This window comes from Lethenteron reissneri, chromosome 7 (assembly GCF_015708825.2).
Source record: "Lethenteron reissneri isolate LAM-NWPU_2019-01 chromosome 7, ASM1570882v1, whole genome shotgun sequence".
Classification (NCBI taxonomy): domain Eukaryota; kingdom Metazoa; phylum Chordata; class Hyperoartia; order Petromyzontiformes; family Petromyzontidae; genus Lethenteron; species Lethenteron reissneri.
The window spans coordinates 12,896,865-12,916,127 of NC_083785.1; the positions used below are offsets into that span (position 1 = coordinate 12,896,865).

General features: G+C 44.0%; 1 protein-coding gene across 1 annotated transcript; it reads right to left on the bottom strand.

The window, feature by feature from the left end:
- Nucleotides 1-1,395: 1,395 nt before the first annotated feature.
- On the bottom strand, nucleotides 1,396-18,365 carry NUB1 (negative regulator of ubiquitin like proteins 1). Its single transcript, XM_061576335.1, is given in 16 exon segments — nucleotides 1,396-1,851; nucleotides 2,224-2,383; nucleotides 3,242-3,331; nucleotides 4,845-5,039; nucleotides 5,830-5,982; nucleotides 8,670-8,777; nucleotides 9,456-9,642; nucleotides 10,040-10,146; nucleotides 11,302-11,393; nucleotides 12,882-12,948; nucleotides 12,950-13,032; nucleotides 13,305-13,375; nucleotides 13,981-14,048; nucleotides 15,204-15,365; nucleotides 15,882-16,015; nucleotides 18,315-18,365. Coding segments are annotated over 15 exon segments (1,839 nt in total). The 5' UTR covers nucleotides 16,008-16,015; nucleotides 18,315-18,365; the 3' UTR covers nucleotides 1,396-1,681.
- Between the last annotated feature and the right edge of the window lie 898 nt (nucleotides 18,366-19,263).

A 19,263-nucleotide genomic window follows, 5' to 3' on the forward strand; every position in this document is an offset into this window, starting at 1 on the left:
CGGTAAAGTCACGTAGATAGGTTCAAAGAAAATAACAAAAAAACTACGACGTTTCGATCGCAACACAAGTGGTCATCAGGAAAAGGGGGTTAGCCTCTAAAGGCAAACTGCTTATGAAGGTTTAAAGATGGGCGTAGCCCAAGTGTCGGCAGCATGGGCGGGGAAACTAATGTTAATGTAGGGGAAAACGACACGGGCAGTGGGTCTCCACTCGTCAAAGGGCCGCCAGGCAAGCATTGCACCTCGCTCCACACACCCACACTGCTGACGGAGGTTGCTGCTAGAGGTGATGGTAGTAGTGCGTAATGATGGTGCTGGTGGTGGGCTTCCACCAATTAAAGGACCACCAGGTCTAAAATGGAAACATTACAGCCAGTTTTGACAAACTGGTTGATAACGTCCTTACAGTGATTGCTGAGTTTGTACCCATCTTCTCGGTTTAAATTGTACATATGTCTAAATATGGATGGTTTAATGAACGAATCTTTGTTGATAGCTGGTGGGTTTGCAAAGTACCTTCGTCTTAGAAAAATAAATTTCGTGTGAGCCCACCACATTAAAGCAATGATCAGCCACGGCCGAGGTATTGGTCCTACCGTGTTTCAGATCTGCCTTATGTTCACGGACTCAGTCCGAGACATGTCGCTTAGTTTCCCCAATGTAACTACTGCTGCAGAGGGAGCTTAGTTTGTAGACGCCGGGGTATTCCATGTCAGGGATCACATCCTCCACAGATGGGTCGTTACATTTAGGGACACATCTCGGACCGGGTCCGTAAACATAAGGCAGATCTGAAACACGGTAGGACCAATACCTCGGCCATGGCTGATTATTGCTTTAATGCGGTGGGCTCACGAAAATTATTTCTCTAAGACAAAGGTACTTTGCAAACCCACTGGTTATCAACAAAGATTCGTTCATGAAGCCATCCATATATACAGACATAGACACAATTTCAACCGAGAAGATGGGTACAAACTCAGCAATCACTGGAAGGATGTTATCAACCAGTTTAAGTCATAACTGGCTGTAATGTTTCCATTTTAGATCTGGTAGCCCTTTAATTGGTGGAAGCCCACCGCTCGGACCATCACTGTCCACTCCTACCATCACCACGAGCAGGAGCCCTTTATTGGTGGAAGCCCACCACCAGCACCATCATTACTCACTACTACCATCACCTCTAGCAGCAACCTCCACCGTCAACAGTGTGGGTGTGTGGAGCGAGGTGCAATGTTTGCCTGGCGGCCCTTTGATTGGTGGAGACCCATTGCCGGTGTCGTTTTCCCCTACATTAATATTAGTCGCCCCACCCATGCTGCTGACACACTTGGGCTACGCCCATCTTTAAACCTTCATTAACAGTTTACCTTTAGAGGCTAACCCCCTTTTCCTGATAATGACCGCTTGTGTTGCAATAGAAACGTAGTTTTTTGTTATTTTATTTGAACCTATCTACGTGACTTTACTGAAAGACCCAAAGAATATGAATTGCTGCAGTCACGGAAGCTTTCAGTAAAGAAGCATGTGACTGTTTAGTAATTCCCTGTAGAAACCAACATCCAATATGAAAATCTAATCACCGACTCCCGTGTAAATTGTCCCTGGTGTCCAGCACTCTGCATACCAAGCCATCCGGCCACTGAGCTTGCATTGAAGGTCTTCGTTCATTTACCTTGTGTCAGGGTGTGCGAGCTTGTGCGAGAAGGGTCTGGTACGTTTGCAGGATCTCGGCCTCTTCCTGCAGGGTACTGTCCAAATAGTCTTCCTCATGCTCCGGGACATCTGCTGTCACCTCTTCCATTGCCTCGCGCTCACTGCGAGCTTCCTCTTCTGTCCTCACCCTTCCGTCTGAGCAAATACAAATGTCCCATTTAAGCCTGCAGACTGATGAGGTAAGTGCTTTCAATGTCAGCATGACACATGAGGTATAATCAGCACCACGACCATGAGAGCCTTTCAAGTGCTCATAAAATGTTACTTTTATTAATTTTAATTTTTTACCTACGTGACTTTACCGAAAAAACCTAAATATGCAAGGAGCCCATGGAACCACTGGGACAAGAAGCGAGAGGTCCTGTGCCATCGCTTAGTACGGCTCGGGTCTGCTTTCCAACTGTCGTGGAAACCAGCAAAGGGTCCTCACTTTGCTTAATCACCAATTACGTCACAGCTATTGTCATTGCCATCTCCACATGAAATGTGCATCACTCCGTCCATCACCTGTGGGAGTGGTGGCTGAGGATGAGGAGGAAGAGGAAGATGTGGAGGGGGGTAGCACCCCTCCGGACGTGACAAGAGCATCCACCGCACGCTGAAGATTCCCGCGCGCGCTGCGCAGGGCTCTCTCTGCCATCTCGTAGTCGAACCCCAGCGCCATCACCTGCAGTGATGTGGACGTTGAAATCTCGACAGCAAAACTCCTTCACACCTTAATGTTCAGTAGTTGTCAGTAAAAAAAAAAAATCACCATTGTGATCAACGGCTAAGCCTCCCATAGCTGCAAAAACACGTTCCTTCGGAGTGGGCAGGTAGGAACTTGGTTGCACAGCGCATTCGTGCACGACAGAAAGCTCGCAGTCACGTGACGCACTTCAACCAATCCGGGAGCGTACAAATTTGGGAGGGGCTATGCACGACAGACAAATAATCCCTGGTGGGCAGTGTGGAACTGTTGTTCCTACCTGTATAAGTTGTTGATTAATGTGAACCAAGCATGGAATTGCTGGTTCAAACGTCGGTGCCAGCTACCAATATTCTACTTCAGTGCGAGGAACGTGTGATGCATGCCATGGATCATGTATCAATTCGTGCTACTTATAATTTGAAGAGAGCTAAGTTTTCAGTGTTGGTTTCTGGTTAACAATGTGGTATTTTGGTTATTTCGGCCCCCTCCCTGCCTCAATGATGAAATTACAACAATGCCCTTCTCCCCAAGAAAAGCATCGCTGAGCCTCATGACTCTTTTTAGGAGGAACAGATGACCCATTAGAAGCCCACTACAACTTTTGAGAACCCAGGTAAAATTACAGGAGGCTGAAAGCTGGATTCAAACCCCCGTCTCCAGTGCCAGCTCTGTGTTCTAAGTCACCAACTGAATGATACTACAGTGTTTGAAAATGTTTTGTTTCAGTAAATGAAATGTTAGGGGCCAGTCATTACTCATTGCATATGATTACGTTTTGGATCAGCACTCATCCTTTTCATGACGTTTGGCTAGTTTTATGTGATGTGTTATCACCTGGAGGAGAAGCTCTTCAGTAACATCTACAGATTCTTCATCTGCGTCATTGTCCGACAGAGCTAGTAGCTCTGGGTGGTCTTCCAAAATCTGGACATGCATGCACACACAGCTTACACTTACTCATGTGCACAACAACAACACCTTCCAACATGCACTACCAAGCGCAGTGAATTCACCACGGTATATGTGCCAAGCTACGTGCACCTTAACCTGCAGTATGGAAGAATACTATCATCACTGAAAGAGTCAAGGGAGATTGACTCTACGTGTTTTCTGGATTCAATAATCAGTGTTTGTACGCCACGGACTCCACCTATTGTATTGGAGCTGCTGGGTGCTGTTTGCTGCTCTAGACAATGTTAGTTTATCTTACATTGACACTGCCGCAGCATCACGCACTGCCCTGCAACATCAGTCACGCTCCTGCATACAGAGACCTCAAAACTCACAAGTACAATAAATCGTGCATAGTTCACACCTGACCCGAATGCAAACACTCTTGAAACACAAAGATCCCCCGTATAGCCTTAACAGACTCTTGGAGCAAGTGCTGTTAGCGAGCACCTATGAAGGCCGGCACGGCACACGAGGGGGTGGGTGGCCAGCACCACGCCCGGCCGCTTTTGTCTCCCCAGTGGCGATGTTTACACATCGCACAAGGTACTCATTTAAGGCTGAGTCGACCTAGGGGAGGCCCAGGACCGGTTTAGATAATCGTCACTGGTGTTAGCCGTGAGCGGGAATCTAACTCGGGTCACCGGGTTCGTAGGGCAGCGCGCTAACCGCTACCCTACCGCTCCCCACGTAAAATAAATTGTGCATAGTCCACACTTGACCCGAATGCAAACACGTTTGAAACACACACACCCATGCACACACGCCTCCTTCGTGTATGGATAGAAAAGCATTCTGACCTATTCACCTGTGTCTTAATGAATACAATGCTTGTCACTTTGATGAAAGGGAACGGTCTTATATCTCAAGGACAATTGTTTTCATAAAACGTATGCGATTTTCCCAGCAATGACTCACTCCCCAAGGACATTACCATTGGCTTGTAGAATATTTCAGTTTGTGAATTGTCATGCAGGGCTGGCGTGTCTGGAACTCGAGTTTGAGTTAAGCTTTAACAATTACCTTCCAATGTCAAATGAGAATTTACAGTCAGCCAACTCCAATCAACGGCACATTAATATATTAAACGAAATATTCAAAGTGCCCCCATGCTCAAATGAGTACAATATAGGGCTCGTCTCCTTTGGAAGCTGAACCAGTGGTGGAATTTCCACATTTCTATGGCAAGAACCAATATTTCAATTGGGACAACCAGTTCAGCAGGGTCACAGTTGGTTGCAAATATCGACCGGGATTAAACAAATGCATTTTCTATCAAGTATAATTCTTTGAAAACGTGGGTTGCTGCTCATCAAAATAACACCTTCTGTGATCTTCAACATATTTCACGGAGAGTCCCGTCCAGCGGCTCGCATTATCCCACCAACTGATCCCGTTTCTTCCCCTCTTCCTGTCCATTTCCCTCTGCAGCATCAACCGCGAACTTTGGGAGGGGTGGGGAAAGAAAACATGCGGGATGGGGCACCTGCAGAGCGCGGTGAACGTCGTTGTCGGCCTGCCGGAGGGCCTCTGCGGCGGTGCGGCTCGCGAATCCCATGGCCCTGAGATTGCGCAGCGAATCCGTGTCCACCCAGTGGCCCCCCGCCGTGCGGCCGTAGCGGCGCATGCGGCGTGCCTGACGCCTCTCTTCACGCTCGCGCTCGCGCATCGCCCGCCGCTCCTACGCGCACACGCACGGTGGCATGGCTATAGTGTGCAGGCGGTGCAACTGCATCACAGACCACACAGAGACATAGGTGCCAGATTGCAAATGGGAGGGGAGAAATTATACTGTGTCCAAAATTCTTTCCATGGACCACAAAGCTCATGCTTTGTGCACAATATTCTGCTGCACACAAAAGTCCAACCCATCTACCCATTCTATCAATTTGATTGTGATTGAGTGTTTTTTTTCATCATGTACAACCCTTGATGGAAATCCGTGAAAAAGAGCAAAGCTCACTGGATGCCTTCAGTCTAAATGAAGGTTTTGATTCTGATAGAGATTTGATGATACCTTTCCACTCTGGTCAAGTGGATCGGTGAAGGGGATGCCCAGGCCCTGTTCGGATATCACGAGTCACTAAAATTAGCCATGACTGGGAATCAAACTCATAATAAGGCCGGGTCAACAGCACAATCCGTTATCACTGCATCACTGCACTAAATTGTAAATAATGTATTCTGACAAACGTGATGTGATACATGCGCATGCATGATGAATCTGACATGAGAGTGTATTGTAACCTATATAATATTGTTTCTTTGCAAGGCAAGTTGGTTCATGCATAATGAGGCTTGGTGTCATGGTTGGTGACTCGTGCATAAAGAGCCACTTTGCTGAACAGCCAGTTGGAAGACAGTAATGCAAGTAGCTTACCCATCTATCTGTACTGAGCTTTGTGTGGTATATCTTTTTGTGCAGGACACTCTAAAAATAAATCCCGAGACTCTATATGGTTATGACACACCTCCCGTCTCTGCATGACGTGTGTGGCAGCCATCTCCAGGTTTCCCTCACAAGCCCGCAGCCCCAGACGAGCCTCCTGCGGCGTAAAGCCCAGAGACACGAGGTGGGCCAACTTCTCCCCGTCCACAGCCAGCCGCGACAGCAGCGTCTCTGCCTGCAAGCAACACACACGTGGCCAGACAAGTCAAACGCGAGTAATGCACCAGGCACATCATACACGAGCGTGATACACCAGGCATGTCATGCATGTGTAATATACCTAGCATGCCTCCTGAAAAACATTACCCCCTAGCAAAGCACTGGGGTATAATATTTATATTATTTTATTATTTCCCTTCTACGTGACTTTCCCGAAAGAACCAAGAATATGAATCCCTGCAGTCACGAAAGCTTTAAATCAAAATTTAACTGTGGTATAAGTTTAATTCATTGGAGAATTGCACTATATTGTGCATTGCCGATGCTGCTGCCCACAAACACTTGGCTTTATTTGGTGACCATCCATATAAGTAACTAGCGGGAAGTACCCGGCGTTGCCCGGGCAAAAAAGATACACACACACACATCGACTTACACACAGACATCGACTCACACACACGCATCGACTCGCACACATACACAGTGAGGGAAAAAAGTATTTGATCCCCTGCTGATTTTGTACATTTGCCCACTGACAAAGAAATGATCAGTCTACAATTTTAATGGTAGATTTATTCGAACAGTGAGAGACAATAACAACAACAAAATCCAGAAAAACACATGTCAAAAATGTTATTAATTTATTTGCATTTTAATGAGGGAAATAAGTATTTGACCCCCTCTCAATCAGAAAGATTTCTGGCTCCCAGATGTCTTTTATACAGGTAATGAGCTGAGATTAGGAGCAAACTCTTAAAGGTAGTGCTCCTAATCTCAGCTTGTTACCTGTATAAAAGACACCTGTTCACAGAAGCAATCAATCAGATTCCAAACTCTCCACCATGGCCAAGACCAAAGAGCTCTCCAAGGATGTCAGGGACAAGATTGTAGACCTACACAAGGCTGGAATGGGCTACAAGACCATCGCCAAGCAGCTTGGTGAGAAGGTGACAACAGTTGGTGCGATTATTCGCAAATGGAAGAAACACAAAAGAACTGTCAATCTCCCTCGGCCTGGGGCTCCATGCAAGATCTCACCTCGTGGAGTTGCATTGATCATGAGAACGGTGAGGAATCAGCCCAGAACTAGACGGGAGGATCTTGTCAATGATCTCAAGGCAGCTGGGACCATAGTCACCAAGAAAACAGTTGCTAACACACTACGCCGTGAAGGACTGAAATCCTGCAGCGCCCGCAAGGTCCCCCTGCTCAAGAAAGCACATATACATGCCCGTTTGAAGTTTGCCAATGAACATCTCAATGATTCAGAAGACAACTGGGTGAAAGTGTTGTGGTCAGATGAGACCAAAATGGAGCTCTTTGGCATCAACTCAACTCGCTGTGTTTGGAGGAGGAGGAATGCTGCCTATGACCCCAAGAACACCATCCCCACCGTCAAACATGGAGGTGGAAACATTATGCTTTGGGGGTGTTTTTCTGCTAAGGGGACAGGACAACTTCACCGCATCAAAGGGACGATGGACGGGGCCATGTACCGTCAAATCTTGGGTGAGAACCTCCTTCCCTCAGCCAGGGCATTGAAAATGGGTCGTGGATGGGTATTCCAGCATGACAATGACCCAAAACACACGGCCAAGGCAACAAAGGAGTGGCTCAAGAAGAAGCACATTAAGGTCCTGGAGTGGCCTAGCCAGTCTCCAGACCTTAATCCCATAGAAAATCTGTGGAGGGAGCTGAAGGTTCGAGTTGCCAAACATCAGCCTGGAAAACTTAATGACTTGGAGAAGATCTGCAAAGAGGAGTGGGACAAAATCCCTCCTGAGATGTGTGCAAACCTGGTGGCCAACTACAAGAAACGTTTGACCTCTGTGATTGCCAACAAGGGTTTTGCCACCAAGAACTAAGTCATGTTTTGCAGAGGGGTCAAATACTTATTTCCCTCATTAAAATGCAAATCAATTTATAACATTTTTGACATGCGTTTTTCTAGATTTTGTTTTCGTTATTCTGTCTCTCACTGTTCAAATAAACCTACCATTAAAATTATAGACTGATCATTTCTTTGTCAGTGGGCAAACGTACAAAATCAGCAGGGCATCAAATACTTTTTTCCCTCACTGTATCGACCTACACGCACACACATATGAACTTACACACACACGTTTGAACTTTTCTATTTACTAACTCGGTTTTTAAAGATTAGTTTTCTATGTACATCATGTTAGGGAAAGAACCAAGGAAGAGGGGAAATGCAAACAATTGTTAATGCACCTTTGAGGATCAGAACACTGTAATCGAAGGTGAAGGTCATACTTAACTTGTATAATTTGCCTTTGTCTTGTATTGAATGCTAGGAGTCATAATTGTATAAAAAGTCGTATATTTGTACTGTAGTCTTTGTTACTGTTGTTTTTAATAGTACTGTAGTAAGGCGCTTGAGGAAGCACAGATGGTCTATAATTTGTAATGCATAAAGTTATATTGAAAAGTAAAATATGAGCTGTGTCTTCAGAGAGCCACATTTGAACTGCCCAAGAACTGCACGTGGCTCACGGACTGCGGTTTGACCACTGCTACATTTTCTTATGAAATCTGACCACTCCATGATGAAACTCCAAGACATATGTGTGCAAGCTGCAAATATGGAAGTGTTCCTGCTTACAGGTAGCTTCACAATGAGAAGACGAACATATGTGATCTAGAGGGAGAAATTGTGGCTGCGTGCATACCTGCACATCTCACCTGGCTGAGATGATGTATTGCCTGCTCAGAATTACCCTGGTGATACCACACGATGCCCTGCAGCAGGTACAGACGAAGGAAGAGTGCCTGCTCACGCCCGCTGCTCCCCTGTTCATGGACACACACGATGCATTCTTACAATACCTATATTTGTGCTTATCTATATTTTATTTCAATTGTGTTATCGGCATTGTTACGATACCAAGAATCCATTTGCAACTCTTGCAGAGCAGTGCATACATCTTTTGTTAGAGAATGGCCTATGGAAGCACTTATCAAAAAACTACTTCTTAGACTAAATTATTATCCACCCATTAGGTTGTACTCTTTCCCACATGCCCACTATGACAAAAATATCATCGCATGGCAGCCAACCGACTTTTTTTTATTATAAAAGCTCGAATTTTAGCCCAATTTGATTTGATAGTTTATTTCGTGCAGTCATTAGTGACAAGGCTCAGACCATCAGCTCTCTACATATGAGAACTTAGTTTAACCACGCATGGCTACCACAATGCTACCTCAGAATCTCAGCAGTGTAAGAAGCTCAGCGCTCCAATTGCTGAACCACCGCAGCCACCTACCCCAACATTAAACAATTTGGTGATAATGCATTGGTAGTGGTACACAAGCACAAAAAACCCCAAAAAACTAAACGCATTCGTTAAAAACACTGCCTGAGAATGAAAAAGATATAGGAGGCGACGTTTGAAACCGACAGCCCTTTTTCACATCAGTTTTTTTTATACATGTTGTGCTGTGTAGTGTCATGTCACGACCACATGCCTTAAGGGAGTAGAGCCTCTCCAGGTTGACCCCGTAGCACTTGTTGAGCGTGGCTTGCGCCGACACCAGACGGTCGTGGGCATCGGGCAGCGCGTCGAGGCTCTGCAGGCGAAGGTAGGCCCACACCACGTCGAGGCACAGCACCGCAAAGTTATCTACGGCCGACAGCAGCTCCGAGCGGCACTGCCTGAGAAACAACAACAACGCTTCTTTTTGTCAGCATGTTTTTTTACACTGCCTGGCCATGTGCTGTAAGCAAGCACTTGTTATTACAACTGACACAATCACAAGGAGGTAACAATACTGCACATGGCCTGCATCTGCAGTTGACAATTTGCATTCGCTCATTTTGTTAACATCAAGCTGCCAGAGAGAGTTGGACAACAACAAAAAAACACAGACGTGTCACAAGGATTGTACGCATGTATGCTGAACTTATTTCATACCGTACGTAGCCAACCGTGCTAATCGGTGGTGCGGTTTTAGTGAAGCAAGGTGCCAAGGTTTCCCACGATCTAATGAAGCTACACAAGAGGGAATGATCTATGTCTGCTTGAATGGCTGTGGGTGGCGGACAATCGCACTTGAACTCCCGGTCGGCGTCCAGCAGGAGCAGCAGGGCAGATGAATGCTCCCCCCGCTTCAGCATCGCACGGCCCTTCTCGTGCAGCGACATGGCCAGCATGAGAGCCTGCACACAGCCACAGCACACATACAACCACGACGATATAAAATACCCATTAATATTCCATGTGGATCACGACCATTCACCCAAATACAATCAAGCAAAACAAATAACATGATTTAGCACGAATAGAATTGGCAAAATATTCCAAATGCAAGGACCCGTTTGAAAGAAATTTGTAAGATCCATTGAGGCGTTCTTGAATATATCATATACTGGGATATTACAAACTACTGGGACAAGTACTGTTATATATATTTTTGCACACAGCGTTGGTGTACGGTGTTTCTGCAATATTTTGCTGTCTTTTCTTGTATTTTCTGTTTGCACTCAGTCACATATTCACTTTAAGATGTTTTTTTGTTCATGTTTTTGTTTTTTGTTTGTTGCGGTTGCACCCGATTCAAGAGCCGAATGGCTCACAGGGCTATACCTAAATAAATGAACTTGAACTAAAAACAGATAATAGCAAATAATTGTGTTTGTTATGTAATACAATTTTGATGTTGAACCCCATCATATCAGCTACTGATTTTTAAGTGAAGTCAGCTTTGGGAAAAGGCAGACAAAGTTCAGATACCACATGTTATCTCTTTTCATTTCCAGGAATTAAACCTGGTTTACCAGGATTGTAGCACATTTTCTTGGTTCTTTCGGTAAAGTCACGTAGAAGGGAAATAATAAAATAATAAAAATAAAACATAATAAATAATTCTCACGACGTTTCGGAGGCAACACAAGCTTCCGTCTTCAGGTGGAACCGTCACAGCACGATAGCTGTATCAAGTGATATCTGTATCAGCTGTATCAAGTATCAAGTGATACGGCAATCGTGCTGTGACGGTTCCACCTGAAAACAGACTCTTGTGTTGCCTCCGAAACGTCGTGAGAATTATTTTATTATGTTTTATTTTTATTATTTTATTATTTCCCTTCTACGTGACTTTACCGAAAGAACCAAGAAGATGAATCCCTGCAGTCACGAAAGCTTTAAATCGAAATTTGTAGCACATTGTTGTGACAATTACACCACCACTCTCATATACTCACACACAACTGATGATAATGCACCAATCATATTCACAATACATGATTATTTGCAGATGCAAGATGAAGCTCAGCAGCAACTCTAAGACCCTTCTCTCTGAGTGATTACTTCACCTTTTTCTCTTGCTGGGGGATTTGAATGGGGTTCCCCTTTTGATCAGCAATCTGCAGATATGGTGTGTTGGCTGGAGCTTCCGAGTCATCATCTGAGCATGCAGGCACACGCGCACAGCAGATATAACATAGTTCAGGACGTGGTGTTAATGGAATCACATTACAGTGAACAAGGTCACATTCTGATCCATGACTATGATCTGCTTATAGGTAATTAATAGTGTGCTAGTTCATGTCGCGCGATTAATTATGTAAGGAATGTGGCCGAGCATGAGCTACCACTGAAAACACTGCTGCTTACAATCTGAATTACCTTAATTAAAATTCAATAAGTAATGAAATCCACTTGTTGTCTTTTTACAATTGGAAGATAAGTAAAAGAGTGCATTATTGCCAAATGGATAAGTTGGTTGTAAAAGCTTACAAAAATGTACATACATTTTTTTTTTACTTTACACAAATACTGAATATATTGTAATAACAGCATACAAACCTGCATACACTTTCGAACTATATTATGAAATAGCAGCCTCTTTACCAAATGGGGTCACAGTTTCCATTAAAATGTTAAGCTGTCAAAGCTCACTGAATAATCTACAGCACGCTTGGACTTCCCGAGTGCATGCCAAACCGATGTTTAATTCCCACTCGCCTTGAGCCATATATTCATTGAAATGGATTGGAAATTAAGGAAATGTGTGGAATTTCTGTTATCACCCAAAGCTCAAATCAGGCCATCCCCAACTGTGGACGTAGGACTGCTTTCCTAGTCTGACAGTGGTTCATGGATTACAAGTTTATCTTTGAAATACTGGAGGCAGAACGGTGGCGAAGCGGTTAGTGCGCTGGGCTACGAACCCGGCGACCCGGGTTCGTTTCCCACTCATGTATACCAACACCAATGACGATTATCTGAACCGGTCCTGGACCTCACCCCCCCCCCTAGGACGATTCAGCCTCAAATTAATAGCTGGTGCAGTGTGTACGAATATCGCCAGTGGGGTGACAAAGGCGGTCGGGCGTGGTGCTGCCCAACCCACCCCCTCGTGTATTGTGCCAGCCTTCATAAGTGCTGCTAACAGCACTTGCCCAACAGTATGCTAAGACTATGCGGGGGATATGTCTTTGTTTTTTAAATACTGGGTTAATTCAGGGGTGGAGTGATCTGGCAAACCTATTTTCTTAACAAAATCCTGTTATTTCCATGAAGACAAAACCTCAGCCTGGTAATAGTTTGTATTGTTATTTATAGTGAAACCATTGAAAAATATCGCAGACCAATTTTTGAAACACGCAATCCAATGCTACGGAATTTACTGTTTAGTGGGAGTATGAAAACCTGGACTACCTGGTGCATGGCATTCATGAACTGCGTGGAGATGCAGCGAACAATAAGTCAATGTTGCTTTGCATGTAGTTACATTTTTAAGCTTCGGGAATGCGATTATCAATGAAAATGACAATTTTCAGGGGTCCACGAAACACCCCCAAATTATATTAGGACACGGTATATCCACCCACATTGTTATGAAAACACACTGCAACGAGTCGTAAAAGTGCCCAGTCTATGGCAACAGTACCTATGTCGGCCAGAAGCTGTGCACCCTGCCGTGTTCGCGCCAGCCTCAGCTGCTGCTCCTCGCTCTCAGTGAGCCTGGCGCTCCGTCAGCATTAAAGGCACAACCATGATCTGGGCGGCAGGGCGAACACCTTGCTCCTGCAGACTCCGGCCTGCAACCACACATACCGCACGTACACAGCACACAACTATAGCCACTGCACAGCGATGACACGAAATGACATGGCATCGTACCGCCTTAAATGCAGAATTGTTACCGACTGCCAATCGGCATAGACCGAAATAACCCCACCTTGGTCCAGTTTTACACATCCATTAATCATACCACATATACAATGACTTTGTTGCCCAATTCACTCATAAGTTGTTTTGCACATGAATAACCAACACAATCGGAGTATGTGTATTCGTTATTCTCTCTTACCGTCTTCTATGATGCGCCCAGCGGATATAAGCTTCAGGTTAACAGAAGGGATATCGCACAGCTGGCCTATTCTGTATGCGAGGGTAAGAAGTGATGGGAGAATATACAAAAATGCAATGTTAATGGTTTAATGATTTTTACCAAGCATAATTAGAATTGCAAATGTGACATATAATGCTCATTGAAGAAAAAAAAATCATAAAGGGAATGACCAAGTGTGATGTATCCTGAACTGTGACTGCATTCATTAGACCTCCTTTGCCAGTACAAAAATATAATAGGGTTTTTCCCATTTTTTCTGGCAACAAAACTGAAACCTTTTTTATAAGGAATCATGTGTGCATTAACCACAATACTTGTGGTCAAAATACAAACAAAAACACACTGATAATATATGCATTGTCCTTGAAACTGATTGATCCACACCAGAGATGGCTTTCTTTGGTGTAGACCAATCAGTTTCAAGAACAATGCATATATTATCAGTGTTTTTTTTGCATTTGACCACAAGTATTGTGGTTAATGCACACATGATTCCTGATAAAAAAAGGTTTCAGTTCTGTTGCCAGAAAAAAGGGGAGAAACCCTATTATTATATTGTGACTGCACTGCCTTCTGCATGTCACAGCTCAAAAGTGCACGTGAAGTGACCGAGCGCAGTGCTGCAAAAGCTCACGTTGCCTTGAGCTGCTGGCCTGTGATGTCGAGTCTCGTTTCGAGTGACCCCGTCTCAAGACGGCCGCCCTAATAAACAAACCACAGCATGTCACCTTCACTCTCATCGTCACCATCTGTCCTCGTGATACTGTAGCATGTCAATTGAAGATATATTTCAACTGGAGCAGGATTGTGGTTATCATTTGTTAGGCAATATATGTGCTAACATTTGCACAGCATCTACTATGATGAGCAATGTAGCACACTAATTGTGTATATTTATCGGAGTCCCTCAGACTTATGACCAGTTCACCGAACAAAATAGTTGGAGGAAAACTACTGGAAAATAATGGGATTATGGATATCTTTGGAAATAATTGAAAGCAGACTGAGATGAGTGATGGCAAAGAGGCGAATAAATGCAGATAGGAGTGCTTTTGAAAAATTGTATTTGACGATGAAAAGCAGTATGCCCATTTGCCCAAAAACACACATTTTAAATCAGTGCACATTACCTGCCATGACATATGGATAAGAAACATGGAAATATTCAAAGTACGCAAAAAAATTATGCATCCTAGAATTTACACTGCGTGGCAGATAGAGGAAAACATAATCAACTAGACAATGAATGCAAATTCGAGACATCATATTGGCTATTAAGAACATTTGGAACAATACATCACTAAAAGACATGATGGCTTATGGATGAAAAATGGTGACGGGATGACAGCCGAAGGAGATACGTGATCAAGAGGGACATCACAAAGATGGAGTGATGAGACTAAATCATGTGCAAGAGCAAGATGAATTGTGGCATTGCAAGACTGACAGAAGTTAGGCCTTGAGGCCTTTATCCACCAGTCGATAGATCACGGTTGCAGCAATGATGTCCCAACAAATATTCTCATGAGTAGTTTATTCTTAGCCTTACCGTACACATCCAGTTATTTTTAACTCCATGACTTTCATACCATCACCGCTGCTCATGCCTTGCATTATGCAATATGACAGTAAGTGAGCAACGTAAATAATTAAACACATCGGCCATCTCCGCACGTCGATTAAATCTTGAAATTTTACTTCTAGTGTTCAGTTACGGTGGTTGTAGCTCTACACTGAGAGAAAAATAATCCATATTCACTGGAAATTTGGAAATGATGTCCTTGCCCTACACTTTGCTCTGTGCCACGTTTTTCCGATCTGCTCTTTTCCCTGTGCTGCAATGTGCGCGTTATTAACCCCAGGTCTGGCCATGCGGTATCGGAGAGTGGCGAGGCCAGACTGCTTGAAGGCAGCCTGCTCGTGGAGCCTCCGCAGGGCATGCAAGCGCAGCGTCTCCAGGCTTGCCAGCACCATTGACAGCGCCGCACTCAGCTCAGAGCTGTACCGTGCTCCCAGCTCCTGCCAAACACCCGGCATGCACAAATACACACAACAAGGACCACACACACGCAGAGGAGTGTATCAGTTATTAATGGAGCAGTGCACTACACAGCACGTAAATACCAAAAATAGAACATGTTAAAAGTATAAGGTCTACATTGTCAACAGAGGGCAGTGCAGCCAAATATCCCTTGTATTTGTAATGTAGCTTTATGCTCCCGCATCTATGCTCCACACCTTCACCAATACGCACTGACTAGTGTGAATAAGTGTGGTCAAATAACCACTATGATATTCACGCCATGTAGAAGCCCTCATCCAGTAATATTCTGACAAAGTATCCGTATATGTAAACAAATGAATGGCTTTCCATGGTCCGTATTTAATGATAATTCTCAAGGATTCGAAAAAATATGACCTCTTGCTGTATTAAGAATATCAGTGTCGAGGAATGCAACCGAGACATTTGCAGACCTTGAGTGAAATGCAATGTAAACCAGAACTGAGGTGTGTGGAGCAGTGCAGCGCAATTACCTCCAAGGCAGCACCAGCTCCTCCACTCTCAGTGTAAGGCTCAAGCCACAGCTTCACCCCGTCCCTCCTCAGAGCATCCCGCACACGCACCTGCAAGTGCTCCTCTAGGAGAGAGCCTGTCTCCATCTGTGGAACTAGACAGGGGCAAGGCAATGCGATGTTTACATTTTGATTTTAATATAAAAAAAGGGGGTGCCAAAGTGGCTCAGAGATCAAAGCGTTGAGCGTGCACTGCCGAGATCTTGGGTTGGAATCTTGACAGTCGTCTACAATTAAACTGGGTGCTCGGGTGTAGTGAGTTGATGGTCTCAGCACGGTCACCAATGACTGCACAAAGAATACCATCTTCCATTTGATTTTCCACTTAATTTGGCATATACAGGGCCACTCACACCCCAAATGGGCACCCCCAATTGCGAGGCTGATGGTGCCACCTGCACATTTTTTTGGTATAAGTCATGAGAAAAATTGCTACAGTGAGGCACGCTGGTCTGTGAGATTTTTAAAAAGAATTCTTCTTTAACGACGTGATATTCAGAGCAAAATTGTAACAAAAATGTATGGTAAAAAAAAACATTTCCAGTGGAGTGTGGACCATATTTATGTTTACATGAACATTCAATTAACGAAAAACAAAATATGTATACGGGCGATAAGTTTATGAAGTAATATATCAAACATAAATAGTAGACAATTACACATTTAGGGAGTCCATGCAAAAGCATGGTCCTACAAGAAAAGGAAAATGGGTTTAGCTCAAGGGAAGAACAAAGTAATGGAACCATCAAAAGGAATCGCTGAAGTTTTTGACAAGTTTGAAAGGGCAGTCTAAAGTGCATCATAAAAACAACCAGTCAGCCCAACACATAACATCTGGTGAAACCTTTCACAAAGGACAGGCAACTGTGAAAACAGGTCAGCACGAGGCGGTGTTACAAATGCAGGGGGTACAAGTGTGGCGACGGTTGCTGCTATTAGTTCAACCTTGCGAAACACTATTTCCACATTGTGTGGGGTTAATCAAATCTTTAAATTGATGCTGCATTACGGGAAAAGGAAATATGGTTTGGTGCTTTAGAGTTCGAATCGTTGGCAAATACCATGTAGGTTCAAGGTTTTGGTTTATAAAATATCTCAAATGAAAATTCATCTTCACTTGCGTGACTTTAAATGACACACCAAAAGGGTGAAAATTGTGTTTTATGCAAACATCCAGAATCCAATTCTATGAAGCATTTGTTTTAGGAGCCGTCCATAAATGACGTCACGCACCTGGGGGGGGGTCAGACATTTGTGAGGATGTGTGACGAGGTGGGGGGGGTTGAGAAATGTGACGTCACATCAAAATGCGCAACTTTAAATATATAATTGTTATAACACTCCTACAACATCAGAGTGCAGCGCCACATTAAATACGCACTACAATGACAATAGTTTAGAGCGATTTGAAGCATGTTTTATTTATTTTTTTGGGGGGGGGGAGCTGTGACGTAATAGTTGAAAAATAACGTGACGTCATTTATGGACGGCCCCTTAGTCCAGCGTGAAGTGTGGGTCACATAACCCACAGAACCCTCATCCAGCAGTGGACTGACACACGGTTCTGTACACGTACTGCTTTAAATGATCAAACCACGCCGTACGTTCCCAGAAGCCGGGCAGAGTTGAGTGTCACACTGGGAGAGATAAACACCCATCAGGCATAACGGGTAAATATTGTTATAGGATGCAGGGCTACTTGGGGATGGCAGCAAAGGGCACGACTGTAACCAGCAATGTTGACCTGTGCTTCAATGCCCCCCCGTATATAGTCTTCTGCTGATGATAGCAAAAACAAGAGGAGGTTTTGCGTAGAATTCGGAGCCGAATATTCGACGGGGCTTGAGTGAATTACAATGCGAGTAGTTGATGGTTTAGACATTACATTTATAATCGTTTGACTGCAAGTCTCTATGCAAGATAAAATTTGAGGCAATTCGTCAATTAAAGTTCTTAGATGAATATATTAGAACGTTATAAACTAAACATTACATTTCCTCATGAAAAATTGTTTTGCAATTCCAAATGCAACATCGAAAATACAACAGCGACCACAAATAGCCCCCCCTACACACACACAACACAAACACGACACTGAAGCCGTTCACAGCCACAATACAGAACTACCACGATTAGCATTATTGTTGACAACGCAGTTAAGCATTATAAGCGCCGTGTTATTGTACGACACGGTTACATTTAAATGATATTAGCGTCGCACTGTACGTACAGTGACGAGTCACGCAATTGTGTACGTGCTCAAGCGCAAACTGCGACACGCGTCAATTGCGCTCCCGTATCGCAAATAAATCTCCTATCACTCGCACGTCACGAATCACAAGAAGCGACAATTTAAGCGACGCTTATTTTTATATTTTTTTAAACTTGCGATACCTTTTTTTGCGCGTGTGAGCAGAATATAGACCCGGAGCTGAGCGCACGTGGACAGTGCGCACGCTGAAATTTGCATATTCATGAGTAGGCGGGGCCTCGCTCCGCTATCGGGCCAATCACAGCTCGGTGGCAGTTGTGACACGCCCCTTTTTAGCATGGTGATTGGCAGCGCGTGTTTTTGTTTCTCTCGTGTTGAACATTCAAGTTCAATTTCGATTTAAAGCTTTCGTGACTGCAGGGATTCATCTTCTTGGAAATAATAAAATAATAAAAATGAAACATAATAAAATACAATTCTCACCACGTTTCACCTGAGGACGGCTGCTTGCGTTGTGGCCAAAACGTCGTGAAAATTGTATTTTATTATGTTTTATTTTTATTATTTAATTATTTCCCTTCTACGTGACTTTACCGAAAGAACCAAGAAGATTCAAGTTCATTGATTAGGTATAGCCCTGTGAGCCATTCGGCTCTTGAATCGGGTGCAACCGCAACAAGCAAAAACAAAAACATGAACACGAAAACATCTTAAAGTGAATATATGACTAAATGCAAACATAAAATCCAAGAAAAGACGGCAAAATATTTTAGATAAAGCACCGTACACCAACGCTGTGTGCAAAAATCCCAGTGGGATGCAAGTCAAACAACAACAACCACAAGACAACTTAGATTAAGGCCATCAGTCTTACTCCGTACTACAACAAACAAACATGGCCAAACCAAAAAACTTTTAGAAATCACCAAAATAAAGCCATGAAAGCAATGAAACAGTGATCATAGGAACTGTGACGGAATTTTCACAATAAACGACATAAACAACATGTACTACCAAAACCCTGCAGCCATAGCTGGCTTCGTATATCTGTCAACCGCCTAATCAATCTTAATACAGATCAATTCAGGATCTTATTGGTGACCCCGTACCCCTTATAGATCTCAACGTTCA